The sequence below is a fragment of the Anneissia japonica genome, unplaced genomic scaffold, assembly GCF_011630105.1.
Source record: "Anneissia japonica isolate Jap-2015-1 unplaced genomic scaffold, ASM1163010v1 scaffold288156_len112963_cov179, whole genome shotgun sequence".
Taxonomy (NCBI): Eukaryota; Metazoa; Echinodermata; class Crinoidea; order Comatulida; family Comatulidae; genus Anneissia; species Anneissia japonica.
The window spans coordinates 37,073-56,051 of NW_022729727.1; the positions used below are offsets into that span (position 1 = coordinate 37,073).

General features: G+C 34.0%; 1 protein-coding gene across 3 annotated transcripts in view; it reads left to right on the forward strand.

The window, feature by feature from the left end:
* Positions 1–18,979, forward strand: part of LOC117114712 — a 22,884-nt gene extending 3,905 nt beyond the window's left edge. For 2 of the 3 annotated variants that reach the window (XM_033258402.1, XM_033258401.1), the window contains exons 2-18: positions 1,149–1,341; positions 2,509–2,694; positions 3,500–3,696; positions 4,358–4,472; positions 4,761–4,931; positions 5,953–6,156; positions 7,425–7,526; positions 8,079–8,294; positions 9,078–9,230; positions 10,373–10,572; positions 11,544–11,667; positions 12,146–12,574; positions 13,591–13,707; positions 13,809–13,947; positions 14,606–14,871; positions 15,663–15,802; positions 17,945–18,979. In XM_033258402.1, coding sequence (XP_033114293.1) covers positions 1,173–1,341; positions 2,509–2,694; positions 3,500–3,696; positions 4,358–4,472; positions 4,761–4,931; positions 5,953–6,156; positions 7,425–7,526; positions 8,079–8,294; positions 9,078–9,230; positions 10,373–10,572; positions 11,544–11,667; positions 12,146–12,574; positions 13,591–13,707; positions 13,809–13,947; positions 14,606–14,871; positions 15,663–15,802; positions 17,945–18,121 — 3,105 coding nt within the window. In that variant the 5' untranslated portion in view covers positions 1,149–1,172 and the 3' untranslated portion in view covers positions 18,122–18,979. The remainder of the gene's footprint in view (positions 1–1,148; positions 1,342–2,508; positions 2,695–3,499; positions 3,697–4,357; positions 4,473–4,760; positions 4,932–5,952; positions 6,157–7,424; positions 7,527–8,078; positions 8,295–9,077; positions 9,231–10,372; positions 10,573–11,543; positions 11,668–12,145; positions 12,575–13,590; positions 13,708–13,808; positions 13,948–14,605; positions 14,872–15,662; positions 15,803–17,944) is intronic. The other variant, XM_033258403.1, reaches the window with a different exon arrangement.

The following is an 18,979-nucleotide window of genomic DNA, read 5'->3' on the forward strand; positions in this document are numbered from 1 at the left end:
TTATTTGAGAGCGGTGCTTATTCTGTCTCTTATACACATCTTATATACATAACTTAACTTTAACTTTTATAACTTGATATATATATATATAATTATATAATAATAATATGTCGGTCGTACATAGTGCTTCATGCATAAAGTGCTTCACACACACACACACACACGTCGTCAAATATCACGTCCACTCTGTGCAAAGAATCATGTACAAAACACTGCAAAATTGGTTGTTTTTAAAAAGCGAGCTTTTTGAATCACGTGATACTATGGTGTGCTGCAATTGGTTGCTTGTCGCTGTGCATATAACATATAATTTTGTTGTATACACAGCCGCTGTATGTATAGCCAGTCCCAAACTGATTTTGTTTACTTTAAAATATGCCAATAATGGTAAGGCATTTAAATGAATGAAGAATGGTGCTACGATATATTTCTTCCAGAGCTGGGCACGTGTCTGGACGGTAAACCAGCACAAATATTTTGTCTTTACTCAAATTAGTATATGATAGTTACTCACAATGGTTAGGCCTAGCATAACAATATTTTTACCGAAATTTTATTCATCTTCGCAACTGCTGGCTGGAGGAGTAAGTGTTTCACTTTTTCACTGAGTCCCATAACAGGTTCCACAACCGTGCTGAGACCATTGCTACTGGCAATGCCAAGCTGCCTACCCGAAATACACTGAAGCAAAAACCTCGCTAAGCCACATACAACATTTACCAATTGCATAGTAGCAATCCATGCACACAAGTTTGTGTTTAATAAAAAATTACCATGAACCTAAACTACAAGAAAAGAAACACCACACCATCACCGCACCGTTTACAGGCAATTTAAGGCACATGGCCCGCCTATTCATTACTCACTGGTGCTCAAGTAATGGGAGTATCTAACTAATGCAATTAAGCAAGCAAGCAAAACAAACCGAAGAACTAGGAAAAAGCAGCCGACAGCAGATGCGTCTTGAGAGCTTATTGTCTCCCGGTGTACTGCCTAATTCACCACCAGAATGACCCTACTTGTACAAGTCTTCAGGTTATTCTTCATGTGATACACACCAAAAATACTCCTTCCTCAACCACAGTTATTAAAGTATAGTGTTTTAAATTTTAAGTGTTTTTAAATTTCTTATCTCCACTCGATGACAGCTGATTAAAGTTAACGTTCAGAAGATGGAAGGATTTAAATACTCGGAAGAGGTCCAACAAGGCAGTGGAGAGGGCGATGTCATCGTTGTTCCAGATCTTTCAGAGAAATCTCAGCATTGGGTCTTTGCTCAGTCAGCCACAGAATGCCTCTCAGAGGAGAAACCGTATTTTACGGTCAATATCATTGAATTAGGTGAGTTCATTGTAAAGCTTGTCCAAACTGAATTTATAGTACAGTTGAACTTGCCTAAGTCGAATTCAAAATGACATTGAAAAATTGTTAAACTGACTGATGAAATTCGACTTTACAGATTGTTAAATAATGGAAAACACAACAATTTGGCATGTAAAATAAGGTCGACGTAGAAAAAAAGTACAGTTAAACTTGCCTAAGTCGAATTCGCCTATTGTGAATAATTTCTAAGTCAACCTTATTTTACATAACCTTATTTTATATTTTATAAAATATATTTATACTTTAGTCGACCTTATTTTTCTAACTGCCTGTTACGGCAACAGAATACCAAACTAAAACAACACTCAAGGAAAACGAACATTGCATTACTGTAAGTGCTCTAATAAGTGCCTTGGCGCTTATAACATTTTTAAAGGCTTCAGTACGGGGCTTATTCAAGAGTGGTGCTTTTAAACCCTGTTGCTCAAAGTGTTTCATTACACACAGGGTAATATATTCTCGATCAAGTGCCACGGCGCTTATTCGAGAACAGCGCTTAGCAAAAAAATATTAACGTTTGGCGCGGCACTTATTTGAGAGCGGTGCTTATTTGAGCGTTTACGGTACGCATCATCTTTACTTTAGAATAAATCCAACTGATATTATTATTTTAATATACTATTTTCGTACTTTATTATTTGCTTTTGTTTATAAACTTGACTTGTTTTGGGAAACTGGAATTATTGTGAGAAGTAGTACTGTGTTAGTGAAAATGCTGTCCAGTCAAATGAGAGGATTAATACATGAATGTAATTCAATCTTTTTCACTTATTAAAGCCCTGTCCAGCCTATTAAAACCTCATCATTAAATCATCTATTAAATGACATCACAATGATAATCATATAGCCACATCATGACTATACATGGGCATACAACAGTTTTTTGTAATATGGACAGAGCTTAAGAAAGTATTTCAGTCAATTGATAATGGACCTTTCCGCTAAGCCATGCCCCTTGAATATTATTGCTAAGGTCCCACAAGGCAGTGTTAAAACATACGCAAACACGTGCGTTTGTGGGACGGCACATGTGTTTGTGAGACGTGCTCATATTCTTAGCGCTGTTCTATTTAATAATAATCTTTCCAAATTTATAGTTAAGGGTTTCATTATTCATAATTTTAGCAAAAGATGCTACGGTTGCCATAGGAATTGGCAGTGAGAATTATTTAGATTCTGAAGATAATGATGACGAAGAAACACCTCATTCAAAGAAGAAGAAATTTGCCATGGCTTACTTTAGCGATGATGGCAGTATTGCAAATCCAGCTCGATCCAGTGCGTCTGAAATTGCTCCTACATACAAAAAAGGTAAAATTTATGAAAATGAAATTGGGGTTGATTTTTACAAATGCCCACCATAAGTACTTTACCCTATTTGACAGTCTGCTCCTCTGTAAGACCCCTATCTCAACATCTGCTCGCCGGACACCTGGATGACTGGGCGGGGTAAATGTCCCGTTCCTTTATATTGCCAACTAGGAAGTTTTTCAGGATAGTGATAGCGATGGATGTGAATGGGATCTCTTGGAGTCTAGTCTAAAAGGGTTGTACATAACGTCACTACTTGTAATAGTTTTGTGTAAATCGAACTGAGGAATAGTGTATTCCGTTATTACATAACATTTCTATAAATAGTTTTAATATTTATATCATTATCATTATTGTTTGTATCATTATTACTAATGTTAATGTTAGTGACATTTTAAAAGATTTTGGATTGTGTAATTGTGTATGCACCCGTATGCATAAACTTTACAAACGCTACAGCCAATGGAGCAGTAGCCTTCAACAATGAAGTTTGCTCCTAAACGGTATAAGCAGACACAAAACAAACATGTGGTGAAACCAGGTCCATCATGAAGTAAAACTTAATTTATTAAACATAAAGGTGGACTTTGGAACTTCTTATTTCAACCGATATTTCGCTCCTGTAATCTTTTTCAATGTAAATGAGTACAGTTTGAGTATTGCACAGTGTACAGCATACAATGAACTAAGAGAAATTCACAATTGTCTACTGAATAATGTAAATTATATATGAATAATATCGCAAAATTAAGTTGTTAATGATTTAGAATTGAATATTAAATAGTTCTGATTTTTACTGACGTAGGTGATAATGTAGCTATGTTGTTGGATTATGCTGACAAGAAGAGAGCTTTGGTTTCCTTTTTGAAGAATGAAGAAGTAGTGTTTCGCCAGTGGATGAAAAAAGACATTTTACTGCCGACAATCAATGTTTGGTGGGGGCCTGCAGAGCTGAGTGTCACATGGTCATCCAAAACATCATTGATACCACAATTTGATTGTGTATGTTGTTATTTTTCATACATAAAGAGTCTGATGCTGTCTTCTTTTGTTCTGCCATCAGGCAGGTCCCTGGCTGCCAACTCCTCCACTGACATTTGTCCTCTGCTCTCCTCTTCATTTCCACCTAAGGCCTCTTATCCTTTAAATCGTCTATCATCCCTATCCTCTTTCTTCCTCTTGGTCTTTTCCCTTCCATTCGTCCTGCTATGACTTCTTTCAACAAACTCTCTACCCTTAAAACATGACCAATCCAATTCTCCTTTCTTCTACTGTATTGAGAGTGACCCCATGTTAATATGAGCCAGTACCTTCAAAATGTATTGCAGGTGCTCCTAAGAATCAACCACTTTCTGTAAAGTATAGATTTGCAATGTTTAGTTTAATACTTGTCCTTTGAATGATAGTTAAGTTTAATTTAATGAAAGCCCATTTGTTGTTTTTAAGGTTATTGCATAAAAGCAAACAGTTGTTGATCTAACCAAATACTAACTATAATAAGCTGAATTACAAATTTACTTCTCTTTCTTCAACATAGAATGTACATTTTTAAACTACAAGCTGTTAACAAATAAACAACCTGAAAATAATCAGCTAGATATTACACATTCCTTGTTAGTAGATTATCGTTCCCAAAAATATATTATATCTTTTTTTCTATCAGGAAAACCTTTCCCAATGGTCGATGCCAGATTTTGTGAGTGTCGATGATGACACATTCCACATGAAGTCTTCTTCAGGCCCTGCAGCTTTACAATCACCTTGTCCATTTTTAGAAGGTAATGTTCAGAAATGTTTTAACAGAACCAGAATTTTGGATTCTTAAATGTGCCCACAAAACTTGGACAATGTGACAAAATATGTTTTTATATATTCTGACCTCAAACTTTGATGCATGCTCAAGTTGGCTAACCTATGTGGAAGGGTCGCCCTCTATAAATATGATTTTCTTTTAAATTGTTGTAAATAATCAACAGTCACTCATTTACAGCATATAATGCCATTAAGTAATTACAGGTACATTTAGTATGATGTTTCAATTTTACCCACTCTCTTTTTTATTATAGATTCTTACTATGAGATAACACTGCTTAACATGGGTGAAGATGTGAAACTTGGACCGGTAATTGGCTTAACGTCTGCTTTCATCGAAGATGATGAGTTGCCAGGCAGAACAACAGGTGCTATCGGATATAGCGCTGTAGATGGCGCTGTTATGTGTGAAACAAAATTTAAAGGTAGAGGCAATGATTTGAAACTCATACTTAGTAGCATTTGTATATAATATAGAAATTGTTACACTGGTGGTGAGCTGAATTGTTTTACGTGTCTGGCTTGATGTTCAATAAGCTTCTGTAGGCTAGCACTATTCAACATAATCATGGATTCCCCATGACCAGTCCAACACCGCAGGGGGCAAATAAACATTTTAATTCAAACTTTGTAGACACCTTTATAATTGTAGGCTTTTTTATTTACTGGGCTCCTCGCCCAGGGTGGTAGAACGAAGTCTTCTCAGATAAGGACCTAAAATGGTGGCCCAGTGTATAAATCTGGCTCGTGTGCCAGATGTAAAGAACCCATTGCATTTTTCGGAAGAGTAAGGGATTACCCCTACGATATGGTTCATTTCTCCCCGTCGGAATGATGTGAACATGTAGCTACTATAAGCGCCTCTTTATGGCTGTTACTGTAGGTAATCACAGACCACGCCGATATGTTTTTTGTGTATATCTTAGTTAATTAGGCCTGATGTTACCATCAGTGTTGATGAGAGGTGGCCACACAATATTTATTTAATTTATAAGCCATGAAATCTCCCACCTAGGGCTGAAACATAGCGTGAGCCACTTCACAATCTGTCAACAGTGCAAGCTGGGGTAACTAAGCACTGCCGGCCGAGAATGGTCAGCCTGTGGTTAGAACCCTTTGATTCAGCAGCCAATTCATAATATTTGCATGCTTTTACTAATTTATTATCAATTATCTCACGGAAGTCATTTCCGACGAGTGTCACCATGTGCAATAAAATATAATTAAATATGTTATGGAAGCTCATTTAGCCCGATCTCACGAACTTGGGACCCCAGGATCAGACAATTTACAAACAAATGCAATTGTTTATGGTGTTTACTCTCTTAAGTTGTGAATTATTGAATATATTTTTTAAATTAATATAATGATAACTCATAAAGGCCATTTTTTGGTCATGTTACACTTTATAATTTCTTAATTTGTTTTGTTTTTTCTACTTTGTAGCTCAGAAACTAGGCAATGAAGCTATGTGTAAGACTAATGATGTCATAGGATTGGGTTTGATATTTGCTGACAAGAATTTAACAGACAGGCGATTGGAGCAGCCTGTTGTGGTTTACTTCACGCACAATGGAGAAGTCTTATGTCACCAATGCTTTGAACAACCTACTGGTGGTTTCTATGCAACCATTGGCTTAGCTGCACAAGGTTTGTAATGTGTGGCAAAGACAAGCCAAACCAGTCGCTCATCGCAATAATCGATTTTTAGTTATTATTACAGCTCGTTAAACAGTAAAATGAGAGCTATAAAATGGTAAAGGAATCGTTTAAATCTGACATTTCGTTATGAAGTTACAGGAGTTTAAACATACAGGTGTTTAAAGAACAATATTTGAGAAATCATCCTTCAAAGTTTATGATTTTTGGCATTTCTCAGGCAGAAACCATGGGGTAAATAACAGCATAGCATGATATATAGATATATAATGGTTAGTTTAGTTCAATAAAATAGATTTCAAAAATTATTACAGTCATGTTTTGGCCATCATCCCTGAAACAGGATTTGCGACAAGTTACTGCTTTGGCTTTTCTTTGCCACATACGGGTTTTATATTGAATGTCAATATTAAAAATTTTTTTAATAAACCAATAAAATGAAATACAATTCAATACCCTTTGTTAATTATTTGAATAAATATAATAAATAGTGAAAATATTCTTTATTTATTACCTCTAGTTATGGATTTATGTATTATGTATTTATGTCTAAATACAGTAAATAATAAAAACACCCTTTAATATACCCATTAATATATGAATAAATGCAATAATTATTGAAAATATTCTTTTACTTATACCCATTATTATATGAATAAATGCAATCAATAATGGTAATACCCTTAATATACTTCCACTCATTATTATAAAATTAAGGAATTGGACATATAAACCACTTATAGTTTTAAATGCGCCAGTATGTTTAATGTTTTAATAATGTTTAAACGAATAACAATGTTAAAAATTGTTGAATTCATCTGTAATTATTTTATTAATTTTTTTGCATGTAGGCTACCAGTGGCTTATTTAGTGCAGCTTAGTATTAACACCACTAGTTGGGCGCACTCTCTCTCAACCCTCTTTATATCAAGCTTCATTTGAGTAATTCTCATTCATTTGGGTTTCATTTTGGTCATCTGATTCGTTGGATCCATTTCCAAGAGGAAGATTCATGACAGTTAGGATGGAGTTCGGGTCGCCAAGGTAGCCAAGCTGTAATAGGGTCACCATATCAAACAGTTTGAATACCAAGGTTGGAGAAAACCAGATCAAGCAGTTGGTTAATTCTTTACATGCTTTTGAATTGGCTCAGTGTTGATTGCACCAAGTTAATCAACAACTTAATTAATATTCCTTATTGTAGAGATTAAGACTTTACATTCTTTGTGGAAACTAATCCTCTTGTAATGTCTTATTAGGATCTGTGGTACAGGTAAATATGAAGGCAACGTCTCCAGATACTTCAGACGAGGAAGCATGGATTAGGGAAGCATTAAAGCCAAAACCATTATTGTTTACCGGTAAGTCATTATTGTCATTGTATTACGGTAGTGTCATTGTTATAAGAGTAATTTGTGTAAATTTGATTGTTTATATTCAAGCTACAATTATTATCCATGCACTAATAGCATGATCTTGCTTGATCTGTGAATATATATGTGAAAGATGGTACAGTAATATTAAAAGAATACAATTAAAACAATATATTGAAAGACTTACATAAATTTGACCTCTTAATTACAGCCTAAAATATAATAATTACATTTTATTAAAATTGATAAAATTAGCATGCAAAAATAGGATAACCCATAAACTGGAATATACTACCCAATCTAAAAACCTAGCAGGTTTATAAAATACTGGATGAAAAACATAGCGGGTAATGAAATGCCCAATTTACATGTAAAATTTAGATGTTAGGAATTAATTATCATACAGTGTCTTTAATATTTGAGTACAGTAAATTAATAGCATTTTTTTTTTTTATTTAAATTTAATTTTAAAGTTAGATCATGAGAAAGGTTTATATCCGTATTTTTATCTTTCGAAAATCATGTTTCAATTTTTTGTAGCAGTTGAAATTCCTAAACCAACTGCTGACCACACTCATGAAGAAGGAGAAACAACTGGTTTATTCCGTTATCATGAACAAATCGGTCCCCCGACCGGCCAAGAGGGAAGTATTATTAAACCTGTTGCAAACTTATTATCAAATTGGAAACTGATCCAGTTGCAGAAGTCAATGACCCCAGATGAACCTAATTTTACTATGAAAATTACTGATGCAGGTGAGTAGGCTGTTGTTTCAGTTGCCCGGTCTCCCCTCCCCAGTAATGATAAGAAGTTAAAATTAGATCTTAAAAGTTTAGCTCCGTTCACATTCAAATTTTATGTGACAAATAAATGTGTTATGCCCATATTTGCGTGAACTATGACATCGTAATGTCCATATATGGGCACATCAAAGGTGTCACAAAAGATCTGATAGTGTAAACAAAGATTTATGCTACCATATTCTTAAAATATGAATCATGTTTTTCTTTATATTTATGAACAGAATATCGTAAGTTTGTTTTTAGTCGTGTATAGTGTTGTGCTGCCTGGAATGTATTGAGTCTATTAAAAAGAAAACATGAATACTCAGAGAACATGATATTAGGTTTTTTACATTTAAAGTATACCAATTTTTTTGTGAAACTTCCGGGCCATTAACATTGGTGTGGCTCCTATGTAATTCTCCAGTTCCAATTTTTTGAAACTGCCTGCATAATTCTCATAACTATTGATTAATCTCAACAATTTTTATTCAAAATTGCTTTAGAAAATTCCGGGTAAGAAAAGCGAACTTGAGAGGAGACGACAATAAATATTGTTTATATACCATGGTATGACCAGTTGTTGAATAGAAGTTAGAATAAGTACATTTCTTCACCGCCTCACAAATGACAGTCAAAGTTATTCTGAACGACGAACATAAACATCAACTAATGTTTTGTCAGATGTAGAACCTAAATAAAGAACATTTGAGATGAGAATGTCTTCTATATAATATACGGCCATTTTACTTGTAGGTGAGGAAAGTTTTGTGAGCATGGGAGTGAGCCGAAGCAAGCAGACAGTTGGGATGATGCCAGGGAGATTGATCGGGACTGCAGGATATTTTTCAGAGGGAAAGATCATTCAGAATGGAAATGGACGTTGTGACGCCATAAAATTTTCTTCAGGTAATCACAAGATCCTTTTAGTTGAATTGTTTTTTTATTTTATTCATCTATTGCTATTTATTGTAATTTTTTTTTTTATTATCAATTTGCTATTATTACTTACATAATTATATTACATTGTCCTTGTTATTTATTTACTATTCTGAAGAATTTTATAATGTGTTTTTGCATTGTGTGAAATAAAATGAAATGAATGAATTAATGAATTTTGACATCTGGAAGATTTATATATTTATTTTATTACATATTTAGCTTAAAAAAATCACAAATCAGAAAATCGCCAGAGGGGTGCCAAGAGGACACCTTAACCTAAACAGCTAAACATAAACACGTTGACTGCCAGATTTTTTTTAGGTTCCTTCCCTTGTGGCAAAACAAGTTTTTCATGTACAAACACACTTTTTTGTAATTTTATCTTGTCGTATATCATCAAAATGGTGTGTTTAATAAATTGGCTGGAAAATATTAGTTGACAAGTAAACTCGTCGCCTGCACTGGGACAGCACTTTTATCTGCCAAGGGCAAGTTTTATCGTCCGCTTTTTGCATGGGTTGGTATATCATTAGAGGCGCCCCCACTCAAGTCTACTGCTGGTAACATAACACAACAAACATACATACGTTATTTGTACGTTATCGTCTAGGTATATCTGTGGCTCTACAATGTATAACAAAGAAGTAATAAACGCTTAAATGTTACTCCAATTTTGACGAGTATAGTCGGCCCTAGCGCCCTTTGCTACACAAGTATACTCGTCTGTGGCAGCAAACGTGCTAATGTCTCATCTGGAAGACGGTGCGCTATCATAACTTGCATTTCAATACTCCATCTGAAACACAAAGAGAGCAGCAGATGGAACTGAACCGGTGAAAAAAGATCTCCACAATTCAGTGTGCACACAGTGAATATTCCAACCAACTGAGCTAAATAGATAATTAGTCAATCTAAACAAATATTGCTGTCAGAAAGGACAATTTTGGACTATCTTAAACCACAAAATCTCTCTATGAACTCGACCAGAAATTTTATTCTGGGGTGCTGACTGAAGCTTGAGCAGCTCCTTGACTCAGACCCCTTTGTTGGACCTCCTGTCAGAAAATGTTTACAGTCACCACTAATAATGTCTCATTTATGTTTGTTAGGTGATGTGATTGGATGTTGTGTTGAGTACTTCAGTAGCAAACAGGTTCTCCATTTTACCAACAATGATCAACTTGTAGGAAAAGCGATAATAAGTGGCTCGGAATTTGATCTTTTCCCATGCATCGCATTCCGTGGTGAGCCGTGTACCGTCCAGGTGATGTGGCCGAAAACTAAACAGCCAGTACATAGTTTTGATCAGGTATGGTGCAGGTGGTTGTAACACTTATTTTAAAGTGCTGTCCACACTATCATATTTTATGTGATGTGCTCATATTTGGGTTTAATATGACACCACCTCTAATTTGTCACATTATATTTTATAGTGTAGACAGAGCTTAAGAAAAATTATTGTCTATATATCAGGACTCAAAATTATTCAGTTGCTTAATGGTTTTTGCAAAATACGAAAACACTTTTTATCTACAGTATATATAATTATAATAATAGAATAATAGATAATAGAAGGTTAACACGTTAACTGTTTAGGTTCCTTCCTGTATGCCTAAACAAGTTTACATGTACTAACATACTTTTTTAAAGTTATCTAGTCATATATCATGAAAATGGTGTGTCTAATAAATTGGCAGGAAGATATTAGGTGACGAGAGAGGATTATTTTTATACTCAAAAAAGAATATAGGAAAAGAAAAATTTATAATAACTTCCATTTTTTTTTCTTATGCAAATATATGATGAAGACAGTATATAGAAATCTGGGTGGTTAAAGACTTTTGCTCAATGCAAAATAATTCATATTACAGTATAGTATACCTCATACATAGATTCTAGGCATCTGATTGTTAAGAAGCGGGCAATAGAAAGTAATATTCCCCTAAAAAAAATAGTACTTTTTTACCTTACTGCATGATATGCAATCCTTAGGCCGCATTGCTATGTAATTTATGACACTTAGGTGTGTACTCGGGGCAATAGATTTCACCATTCCCCTCATGAGCAGTCAATATTTGTATAATATTCTTTTAATTTTTGTAATAAAAAAATAATAATAATATAAAAACATGTTTATTTGTTGAATAGTTACTAGGTTCACTTTTGAGAACTTGTCTGACCACTCAATAGATTGTGTTGTGTCATCTTGTCTGACAATGAAAAAATAAGAGTAAAGAATGTAAGTCATATTAAGTAAATAAATAACACTGATTTTTTCAGACAAACTTTTCAAACTGGTTGAAATCTTCAGAACTGACTGTTCAGAAACCACAGATATTTGTTGAGAAAAAGAAAAGAAAGCTAAAGCCGTATACTGTGAGATCTCCACTACCACTATGTAAAGGTATGTTACTAAACGTAATATTACCATCTTTATCATACTTGCATCCAATTCACATAGTTTGACTAATTTTGGATTGCACAATTACAGTCCATGTGAATTCTCAAAATATCCAATGAGTTCCTTCTGCTTGCCTTTGCAGCAGCCTAGTATGTTGTTGTATACTGTAGTGTGTTGACTCGCATACTCACCATTACTTGAGAGTTGTTTTTTTTTTATGCATACAGTAAGCTTAACAAAAGTTGCTGTCATAGTAAGTTCTGCATACAGTGTTCATATTTAAACATTTTTTTATGTTTGAAAAAGGTATAATAGTAGTGACAATAGCAATAGAGAGATGATAATTACATCAGGAATTTATTTAAAATTGAATTTTTTCTAAAGAAAAATATACATAAGAACAATTATATATTACGGACTAAATTTACTTACAAGGAAAAATATAAGTGAAATAATCTTGCATTTTCTTTTTTAAATCTAGATTGGAAATATTTTGAGGTCAAAGTTAATGGTGGCTCTCTACCATCATTTGATCAAGAGTTGATTAATGCACCGGCTGTGGCACTGACCAACGATATGTCCAATCGCATTTTCAAACATCTATCATCTGACAAGGACTCGCGGTATGTTCGCTTCGGTTTCAGGACGAAATCGTTTTACTGGCGGAATGAGCTGGAACTTTTAGAGAAGGATATGAGCAAAGATGAAACGATGGAGTTGCAATCTTACATAAAGTGTGGGGACACGATAGGGTTTGGTGTCCTGTATTCGAGTGCAATAAAAGCTGAGGATGGCTTAGCTGAGCAGGCTGTGATGGTTTACTGCTGTGTCAATGGAAATATAGTGTTCCACAAGCCTGTCATGCAGCCAGTTGGAGGCTTTTACCCAGCCGTCACACTCTATAAAAAAGGTCAGTGTTAATCTACTACCACTTCTTTGGAGTATTTGATGTGAGCTTACCTATTATATATAATTAAGTATACCTATGAATCATTAGCTGAGTAGTTGGCTATAGAGTTATTGTTCCTGCTTCTTGTGCTGTAGACCCCGGTTCAAATCCAGACAGTGTTGGATTATTATTGGAGTTTTATCACTTGGCTCCTCGAATAGCCCTCATATACTGGCTAAGGACAATGAGATTGAAACCCTGACCTTGAGGTTGGGAAACCAAACCCTTCCCACTGCGCCAAACTTTTTTCACTGTGGCACTACACTGCAGTTGCCGTGGATCCCCAGGGGGCCCATCCCAAATTTCTGATTTCCAATTAGAATGAGGAAAAATAAAGACATGACGTTAAGGGGAAAATAACACAAAAGATATTCCCCTTTAGTCCGATTTAGAGAAATTATTATTATTCTTAATTTTACTAAATATATTCAAATTTAAAACAAATTACTGTTTCACTGAAGGGATTTTTTTCTTATGATATATTTGTTTTGTTTTAAAAGTTAAAATTGAACACTTGCTATCTCGTGCAAGAATCAATTCACTGAGAAAATTTCCCGTTCCCAGTTGCATACTCTTATAAAATATGGTTTTTGCTATATCGTTTCTCTTAATGGCAGCATAAAATTCATTGATTATGTGGACATTTGCAGAAAATTTGAGTATTGACTGTTGATTTGGTCAATGTATTACTGTATAATCATTTGTTATTGAATATAATCAAATGCAATTAAAACATAGCAGACACTTTCAATTTATGATTGCCAAATCTTAGCTTGGAATCCTGCGGCTGAATCTCAAATTATGAGGATGTGATTAATCTACACTTAAAATGCTTGTGCCATGCACAAAAATTGTAAAAGTAGCTCGTTCTTCAGCAAGTTGAAATGGTTTATATTGTGGAATGCATAAAAAATGCATGACCATTAACCTTGTAATATTTGAACATTTTTTATGTAAGCTAACTTCAATGTTTACAGGTGATAAAATGACGATTGACCACATGCATAAACCACCTGTTGATGAGCTGTCTTCTGATTGGGCAACTGAACTGGAAACTTGGGCTGAGCAGGTTATGGCTATTAGAAAATCACAAGGTTAGATAGTTTTGCTGTAATATATAAAAATACAGAAATATTATATATTGTCAGCGGGGACTGAGAAGTAAAAAACATAATGGTTTTGTTATTTTTTTCAGAACCTAAGTTGACTAAAGATGACAGGAGGAGGAAAGAGGCAGAAGAAGTTACCAAACCACAAAATCATTTGAATAAAATTGAAGTGTATATACATTGTGATAAACCTCGATACACAGAAACAACGCATATAAAAGCAGGGTGAGGATAAAAGATGTTGACAAAATGTATTATGTAGTTCAGTGTAAGTTAGCGAGTCGGTAAAAAATATTTGGCATTTGTGTTTGAGTTGTAATCAAAGGAATTAAATTTTGATTCCTTATAGCAAAATTATTTGAAAATATGATTTTTTTTTGACAAATTTGAAATATGCAAGTGTGTGAGGTAAAAAAGTATCTGTTGAGATTCTGGTACATGCTGCATAGTAAATGCGATGTTGCAATCAAAACAGTTCAGTAATTGAATTTTTTTGTAAATCTGCGGCACTCACTCTGTTCGGTGGTCGTACCACAAATCCAGTTGCGCTCCTTCTGAGCGCTAGACGACGCGACGCCGTCTGGTGATAGTTGCAGCCAGAACGAATCATTAAAACAATCTGTTGCACGCTTGTCGTGGGGTTGGGTTCTTCATAGAATTACGTCGGGTATCGACTGTCGTGCGCAGTAGAATATAGATTCCCTCTTGTTTTTACAGAAGGCAGGTGTGTTGACAGGCTTCAAATTTAAATTATATGTTTATATATTTATTCCAAAACCATTATCAGTGAGTGGATGGTGTGCGAAACAACGTATAAAAATGTTTTGCCTTACATGCCCCTTACAATTCAAACATTGATATAAGATATTTTGTGTAAATGCAGGTTGGATACTCTAGGCTTCCAAACATCATTGCTTAAAAATTTAGTTACTGGCAAAGAATCTGATATCGCGAAAGTGGTGCAGTCTTCCGATGCAGTGGTATTTTGTCTCGGTCCAGAAGTCGTTCAGTCACAGTCTGCCACTTTGCTAGTTCGGCAGGCTCGAGAGTGTGGTAAACCTGTCATACCAGTTTGTCTTGACAACTCACCATGGCCTCCAGAGGGAGCTGTTGGTGATCAACTCAAGCTGTTGACAGCCCATAAGATAGGTAAGATTCATTGATTGCTGACATTAAATTATACTTGAAGTTGCTATAAATTTAGTAGGATCATTGTTGGTATGAAGCCAACATGTTCATTGTGTGAATATATTATTAACTATTTTAGTAAGAAATTGATTGTCATTTACAATTTCATTCTGGCTGCTGCGAGTAATCGTCAGGCTATGTAAGCTAGCATCTGTTGTTTTGAGGATTGTGTGAAACAATGCCCTTTGGTGTCAGCTCTCTTCCTTTCAGGATCGGTTCCAGGAGCCCCCACATTTCAGGTTGAAGGAGTTGGTCATAAATATGGACAGATTTTATGCCCCATCATCACTGTTCATTGTTTGTTTTTTTTTCCTTTTTGAGATTGCCTCCTATCATGGATGCTAGCTCAAGTAACCTAATTAAATCATGTAGATATTTAAACTTCAACGAAAGCTCGCAGGAAGTTTACATCAAATTTGTACTTTATTCATTTGTTCATTATTGATGAAACAGTTCTACAATCATTATTGTTGTTGTCGTTATCATTATTATTTTTGGTGTATATGTTTTTGTTTCTGTTATTTGTGGCTTTGTTGTGCTGGTACTGTTACTTTTTTTTTTTAATTAATGCTATAACTCTTACTACCATTATATTTATATTTATAAGTTAATAATATAAGTATTGTTATTGTTCTCATTATTTATCATATTATTTTTATTCTTATATTTTAAGTAATATAGTAATGATTTGTATAACTACTATATTAATTTACATTTCTTATATGCAAATGTTGAAATTTTTATTTTTCCAGATATTTCTGATGAACACTATGAATGGAGTATTGAGCAGATTGGGAAATTGCTGGAAAATCTAAATGGCAAGGGATTCAATGGCCGAGAAATTGTTGTCAATGAACGCGAAGCAGCAAAGATATTCTACACAGATGCCCAGGTCAGTTTAAATATGTACAATATTCTTACTAGCGTTAAGGTATTAAGTCTTGGCATGTGTTATTGTTTTTTGGCCTAAGTGGTGATGCTTAAACACAGTTAATATTTGTAAATATGTGTTGCTTTACAAGAGACCTGTGTTTCACAACAGGATGGGTCATGACCAAAAAAGAAAAACAACGAAAAGATGAGTTTAATAGACATACTGTTAAATGGACAATTAAAAGACAAATAAATAAATGTAATATATAAATGAAATTATTGATTAAAATTAACAGATGTCTGATGAATGTTGTTAAAATGTTGATATTGTCATTTGCAACAGATGTTTGCCAATACTGTACATACATAAATTTTATGAATAATGGGTACCTGGTAGGTTCCAACGCAACTGCGCTAATTACTATCCACAATATTATGGAATAATAATATAATTTAAATTAATAATGTAATTTGATCCAATGACCGGGGTAGTAATGTGAAGCGCTTAGAGGCTTTGTAAAGGCATTAAGCGCTATATACTGTAAGAACGACATATTATTATTATTATTATTAGTGCAAGCTATTACAACATCCTGTGTTTTTTTAGGTAGCTTTAAGGAGAATTTACCAGTTATATACAATTGGTACAGTAACATCTCCCAATTACGAACTCTCAATTTTACGAACCGCATTTACGTCGATGGTGTCATTACAAACGATTGTTGTTAACTACAGAAACACTTTAAAATGTATTTAAAAGTATTCAAAAATAATTTAAATTGTTACATCAGCTAAGAGAGAACATTCAAGCAGGTAAAGTGATAAAAAACTAAGTTTAAAACATGAAATATGAATCGTTTTCATTGTATTTGAGCTGTGCATGCTTGTTTAGGAATCCTGTATGTAGAGTAAACCTCACTTTTTGGTTATTGGGGGCGCTATTTGCATGGATTTACGATCTTTATAAAAAGAATGATGACACTCGTTTTAGGCATTATATGGTCATGTTTTCATTTGGAAATCACTTTAAATGAATGCTTCACACTGAGCACAGGTAATTTTGGGTTCTGTAAAGTATTATTTTGTTGCAGAAAACAGTAAAATCCAAGTCATATTTCGTGAAAAAATTGTTCTCCCATGGCAAGGCTTGCGTACCTAGCCCTGTGCAGTACTTTGTAGCATAGGCCTAGGCCTACACTTACTACACTGAGATGCTGAAAATTTAAATTTAACTCCGATTTACAAATTTTCTCATTTACGAACCATGTTCGGACGGAGGGGTACGTCACTGGGAGATGTTACTGTAAATTTCTCCTTTAAAACAGAAGTTTGAAAATGTTATAAATAGAAGAAATAAAATTAAATTAAAAATGTACATAAATGTAATGTAAATCATGCACCACACTCCATTTGCCATTTTTCCCACATAAAATACAAAAGTGCACAATTATTAACATGTATACTCATTAATCTGTATCTTATTAGCCTTTGCCAATTTTTTCGTTAAATATGTTTTTTGTCCCAGAAAAATTAGTTGTGCAACATAGCAAAATATGTTTTTATTCTGGAACCTGGCTATAAAGAGATGTTAATTCTTTATCACATTATGTCACTGATGCATTATGTGGTTTGTACATAAAATATATATAATATATAAATATATGAAATAATATGTCTTGGAAATAATAAGTCTTGGAATTAATAGTTTTTTAAAAATTATTAGCTCAATTGGACAATGTAATTAATTTTGATTTTTCTACTATAATGGTATTTTGTAACTTCATACTTATAATACCGATGCTAAAATTATTTACAATTCTGATTTCAAAATTAGCAAGCAAATACTATAGGCACTGAAATACATATAATTAAAAAACTAATATCGTTTTTTTTAATGTTATGTATAATATAAAGATTCCTGATGATGACATAATTAATGTCGAAATATTGAATCCCAACACGATGGCGTGTATTTCAATACTTGGAGTATGTATTATACTTTCTTATACTCATTATGGTGCCCAGAAGTATGAATTGGTATATTGTATACACTATGGTAATTATGAATTCCAAAAAAGCATTCCACGCAGCATTGATGTAGTGTACTGGCAATTACATATAAATAACACATTATTTTTATATTAAATCATTATACTTTCAGACGGGAAATGAGACTGAAAATAAACCAAGTGACCCTGAAGCCTTCAAACGAGCTGTTGAAGATGCAGACCGAATGAATGCTACCTCCTTCGGCAATTCAAACATCAGGGAAGAGCCACCTATCATCGACGAAAGAAATCATGCACAACCTAAGTCTAAAACTTGTTCTATTTTGTGATCTTGTAGCATCATCTGTATATATTTTTATATCAGAGAGGCTCTGTAATTTTATTTTCATGTGTTTATGTAGAGAGTATGCTGATGTATTTATTCCATGGCTAGATAAATTGTTAAGCTACATTGGTGTCCAACCCCACACATGTACGCTACTCGTAGATGTTGGTCCACTGGTCAATACTAGAAAATATGACATAAAAAATTTATCCTGTTAAGCCGAAGGGCTTATAACAATTTTTTGAAATTTGAATGTGGCACTTAAGGTAAGTGCTTATTCAAGAGTGACACTTACTAAAAATAATCCTAAGTGGTATCATGTGTGTTTAATAAGGGAAAATTAATCTGTTGTTTAATATATGAAACATCAATATGCTCTCAATTAATTGATACAGTGATATTTAAAATAGAATATATTTCTAGTAAATACTTTGGCGCAAACTAGGTGAAAAAATCATATCAGGGTGGTGCTTTTTGCGAAAGGTGTTTTCTTGATTAGTATACGATTCATGCTGCTTTAGCTGAGAATGTGCGGCAAACCTTTCAATAAATTACTTTTATTTTACTGTAAATTCTATCCCACATTTAAAAATGGCTAAGCATGAATACGGTGAAGGTGGTTTAGCTCAGTGGTTTCCATTTTGGTTATTATAACTTATGGTATGGAGTTCCAACCACACCCTGTTCAATCTCAGCCGGCCATGCTTAGATACCCCAACCTACATAATTGTTGACAGGCTGTGAAGTGGCTCAGGCAATGTTTTAGCCCTAGGTGCAAGCATTTCATGGCATTTATAGTAGTTAAGTAACCCCTTACATAGAAGTGGCTTTCAAGCCTTGATTTGGGCAATTTCAATACAAA